The 5,021-nt window shown below is 47.4% G+C and overlaps 1 protein-coding gene across 1 annotated transcript; it reads right to left on the bottom strand.

Moving 5' to 3' along the window:
• Positions 1–323: 323 nt before the first annotated feature.
• Positions 324–4,677, bottom strand: TMEM215 (transmembrane protein 215). The gene is made up of 2 exons (XM_020878995.2): positions 3,424–4,677; positions 324–3,194 (listed from the first exon to the last, which is right to left on the bottom strand). The coding sequence occupies exon 2, from the start codon at positions 3,134–3,136 to the stop codon at positions 2,432–2,434; it is 705 nt and encodes a 234-aa protein (XP_020734654.2). The 5' UTR covers positions 3,137–3,194; positions 3,424–4,677; the 3' UTR covers positions 324–2,431.
• Positions 4,678–5,021: the final 344 nt, after the last annotated feature.

Below are 5,021 nucleotides of genomic sequence, written 5' to 3'. Positions count from 1 at the left end.
ATGGAAGAAGAAACTTAAAATTAAGTTTCTTCTGAAATAGGACTTGAAAGTGTGATAAAATACCTTATCTCTCTAGACTAGTAGCTGACTTTGGATATGGAAAGTGGAGTGTGTGTGTGTGTGTGTGTGTGTGTGTGTGTGTGTGTGTGTATGATATGAAGGAGTTTGAATTGAAGAAATCAGCAAGTAACTTTTCCAAATCCCAAACCTGACCTTACAGCCATCTCTTTTCAGACCCTGTGTAGGATTTGCTGAGTCTGTGTGAACACCTCTCTCTGATGTCTTGCTCTCTCCTCACCTCTAAAGATGTCCACAAAGACAAATAAATTAGAGCAACTTTTTATTCCTTAGAGTTATCCAATAATTTTTACCTTCCTAGAAACATGGTTTCCATCTTTCAAAATGCTTTAGACTTATTAAGAGGCATTACAATTTAGGAAATGATTTTTCCTCCATTCCAAATCCAAAGTAAATTACATTTAGTGCAAAGATATGTATTTGATTATTTAGGGTTATACCAATATTGAAAATTTTCTCCTGAAAAATATTTCACTCTTATCATCTTTATTTTATCCCCAGAAGTGCATTTTTTGAATAAATAATATTTAGTAGCAAAACAAATATGCTTTCATACATCTACAAAATTCTTTTGAATAGCAACAAGAGCTAAATCCATGTATCATAATTGTTATTATGAATTGCATAACTTTGGCATGCATTTTGCTGTAAATCATTTCCTGGCAAAATATAAAATGCTTTTGACATAATGCCATAGAATATCCAAACCGGGAATGAACGATAGAACTAATCTAGTGTAAGTAAGTCCCACTTCCCTCATTTCAGGGACAGAGGTGGTAAAATGTGCTCAGGATTACAGATTTCATTTTCCAACAATTAAATATTTCTGATGTTGAATTTGGTTAGAAAATTGTGATTTTAGGGGAATAATTCTCAAGACAAAATAATTGCTACACGTAAAGAATTGCAGAGTCGGACTTGAAATATACAAAAGAGGTATGCCCCAAATTTTTGTCCTCAGTTCCCCTTTTGGGAGGAAGTGGCTGAAACTATACAGTCATTAAAAGCAAATCATTCTCTAAAGGATGCAAAGTTATCCTGATCTTCAAAATGAAATATACCAGCATTTCTACATATAATTTAATTTTTTCTTCAACAGGGATCAAATGGTATTTTGGCTGATTGCCAGTTGAGCAAATGAAAAAGGAAATACATTTTTAGGATCCCACTGTGATTTTTTTTTCCCTCAGCAGCAAAAAATTAAATGAAACAGACCTTTGTCATGTAATGTTCACTGATCAGGAGAACTCAATGAAAACTGGGCTTTAGTTAAATCTAGTGGATTAACTTGTTTCACTGGCATTGACAGTCTTTGGGAGTGTCAAACAAATGTACAAATAAAGACATTTCCAGAAATTTAAACATCACATTATGCATAAATTCTGCAGAAAGTTCAAGACTAATGGTATTGATGTCACAATCTTCACAATTTAAAAGGCATTTAAGAATCATAATTACATATTCCAGAAATGTTAAAGACACTTGTATACATATGTAAAGTCCATTTTGACTTGATGAAAACAAATTCTAATCTATGAAAATATTACATCAAGTCATATTGCACCTGATGAGGAAATTGTACATGATTGACCATATATGCTAAAAAACACTTCAGATAAAGACCCAGTAAGTCAATACAAATGAAGAGTTTCAGAAGTAACATAGCCATCTAAAAAATGTTAGTTTTTCACATAACTGGTCACACTTATTTTACTTTACTAAAAATCCCTGATCTTGTCTGAAGGTAAATAACCATAAAACTCAATTACATGATTCACCTGTCTTTAACTCCCCTTTCTCCAGTAACCATCACACCTTAGGAGGGATGTAGCTATTCTATCTTAATTTTTTTTCTTTCAGCAAATACTAAGTGTGAAAAGCTTTCACTGGACAAAAAAAAAATCATTTCATAGAATGAAGTATTGAATTGTTTTTTCATTCAACTTCTTTAGACCAAAAGCAGCTCAATTTCCCTATGAGTAGTCCACATATTGTTTCATGTCTGTTATCTGCAACCCACTCTAGATTTATCTTGCTTTCAGCAGGTGCTGGGTAGCACTTTCTGCCATATTTTACAAAGCATCCAATATCGTTTAAATTGCTTAAAAGCAATTGAAACTGCTTCCTTTCCTACCCACTGCCTCGTCCAGTGTCCTTAACCCTCAGCCTCCTTTCCTGAAACGTGTCCCAAACATGCCTATTTACATGACTCTCACACACCGGGCTTGCACGCCCATCACATACCAGGTCAGTTTCTAACCGTGTGAAGGCTGTTGGAGCAGGGCAGTTTCCTTCTGTTGGGAGCCGAGTGTAGTCACGTTTCTATCAACACAGCGACCCTTGTATGCAAAACTTAGACTATGGTCTCGTGGTCCCACCTGCCTCGGCTCTGATTGATGTAACAACAGTATCTGTCATAGGGGCTGTTCTGCTTGTAGGAGCAAACGATGATACTGTCCTGGGGCACGAAGAAGATGCTATCCTCGGGCTCAGGGTGCTCAGACCTGTCCCAGGCTGAGCACTTGGCATCCAAGGCACTATAGGTGAGGGAGCTGCCCGAGGGACAATAGCCATCCAAGTATCTGGACTCCTCCCGACGCCCGCTCTGGCCGGGGCTCTGGCATTCTCCTTCCTCCACGGGTGTTGGGGTGGTGATGGAGCTGGCCATAGGCAGCTCGCCCTGCCCTTGGAGGGAAGGCTTCCCCCTGAGGCCCGCCTTCTTAGCCAGCTCATCTGAACTCCCCTTGCCTGACTCCAGGTCTGAAGGGGTCCTCAGCAGTTCCACCACCTCCTTGTCCTTGGGTTTCCGGAAGCAAGGCAACTTTCGGACCCACAGCAGCTCATTCTCCGGCCACTTGGTGCAGCCCTCGGTCTTCCTGGCCAGGGCAATGGCCGCAATGCCTGGCAGGCAGATGGCGGGCCCTATGGCCAGGAGGGGGATGTTTCCCAGAGTCTCTCCTTTCATCCCAGAGACGGTGAACATGAAGCCGAAGACCAGGAAGACACTGACCAGGGCCACAACCAGCCCAGTCCTCGGGTTGATGTCATCGGGCCGCATCTTTCACTCCATCCAGGTTGGCGACTGTCCGCTGACCAAGGAGCAGTGTTTCTCTCTGCTGTCAGAGGCAAAACCGTACCGGGTTAAAAACAAAACAAAAATATCCTAGTCAATTTCCCACCCACCAAACATCCATCTTACTATCTCTGACTCTACTGGCTGTCAGTCTTGGTCTCCTTCTCTATTTCCCCCTCTGTTTCTGTTGCGCTCTCTCTGCCTCTTTCTTACTATTGCGACCCCTGTCTCTCTCTAGGATAGATATCCACCGGTTGGGGTGGCCAAGGTACCTGAGGTTTCCTGCCGTCTCCCGGGAACAGGGAAAAAAGCCAGTCTGAGTCTCCTTAGAAACCTTCACAGCAGCTGTTTCCTCGGCTCTCTCCCTTGCTTCTGGAAGGGAAGCCTGGCTTTCCCCCTTGACTCTACATCCAGGTGGTGCGTCGGTCTCTAGGGCTTTGGGAGCGGAGCGGCGGCGCAGCCCAGCGCCCAGCTCTGCGCGAAGAGCGCCGGGGGCTGGAGGGAGGAAGGACTTAGTCTGGAAAAGAGGGAAAGCGGCGCGCGAGCCTGGCCTGGTTACATCACTTTCAGAGCAAGCTCAGAAACAAGAAGGACGCGCGGGGGCGCGAGGGGGCCAGACCCCAGGGAGAGGCCCCCGGGGCAGAAGAGGCTGCTCTACTTGGGGAGCTTGGAGCAGCCGGAGCTCGTCCCGCCGCTGCTTGGGAGGTCTGAGCAGGGCGGCTGGACCCGCTGCTGTGTCCTGGGAGAGTCCGAGGTGCGAGGTTGCCGCGGGCCGGGGACTGGAACTCGGGCCGGTTTGCCCACGGGGCAGCCGGGGCTCCAAGTCCGCGGTCCGAGGGGCAGAGGTGCCAGCTGGAGATGTCCCCCGGGGACCTGGATCCTTCTCCAGTTGCAGATGTGGGTGACCCGATGCGCCCTGGAGCAGCTCCCAGGAGGCTCCCCTAGCGCCTGTCTCAGAACGTCGAGGCTCTGGGGCTCTGCGGGCTGCACTTCTCGGGGTCCTGCGGCCCGCGACAGCTCTGTCTTCGGGCGCTGAGCGGCAGCGGCGCACAACAGCGCTCCAGTAGCGAAGCGCGCCGGGCTCGCGCCCAGGCTGAGTCAGTGGTCAGCCGGGCCTTGCTCAAGCCTTGGGGGCGTCACCAGAGTCCTTCCCCCGCCCCCAACCCGGGTCTTACAGCCCTGGGACCTGCAGGGGGTGCCTTGGAGCCCAGATCCCACTCTGACACGGCCGTGGTGCCAGCCACGCGGGCTGGGTCAAAGGAGATGGGCTTTCCAGCCCCGGCTCTCCATCCCCCTGAACTTGGCACCCAACAGCCAGCTAGCGAGGAGAAGGAGGGGCCTTGACTCGCGGATCAGCCCGGCCAGCAGCTGCAGCTTTGGGCGATTCTCCCCTCTTTCACCCACGCTGGTGTTGACACCCTGCTTCCTCCCCACCGGCGCACGGGCTGGATTCCTCTGGCCCCGGGGGCAAGACTGGCTTTGGCTGGGGTTCTTCAACAAGGCTGCTCATTTAGGGTAGATGGGGGATAGCGAGAAGCCGGACAGAGAAGGGCGGAGTCGCAAGAGGGAGGGGATGGGGTAGTATTTTTCATCAAGGCCGTGCTTTGGTGGAAAGAATTTTGACCTCCAGGACTTCTTCTCCCCACTTAAATTAATCATGTATTCTTGGGCAAGTGACTTACCTGCTTTGAGAATCAGTTGACGCATCTGTAAAATGAAAATATTACTATCAAATATGTGAACAAACTCTTTGAGGACTAAATGTAAAGTTCCTCCTGCGATGCTTGGTACATGGTTCTAATTTACTAAGTGGATGGAATGTATACTTGCTTCTGTGTGTGTGTGTGTGTGTGTGTGTGTGTGTGTGTGT

Source organism: Odocoileus virginianus, chromosome 18, assembly GCF_023699985.2.
Source record: "Odocoileus virginianus isolate 20LAN1187 ecotype Illinois chromosome 18, Ovbor_1.2, whole genome shotgun sequence".
NCBI classification, from domain to species: domain Eukaryota; kingdom Metazoa; phylum Chordata; class Mammalia; order Artiodactyla; family Cervidae; genus Odocoileus; species Odocoileus virginianus.
The sequence above is the reverse complement of the archived record's forward strand: the minus strand, read 5'-3'. Positions and strand labels throughout refer to the sequence as shown.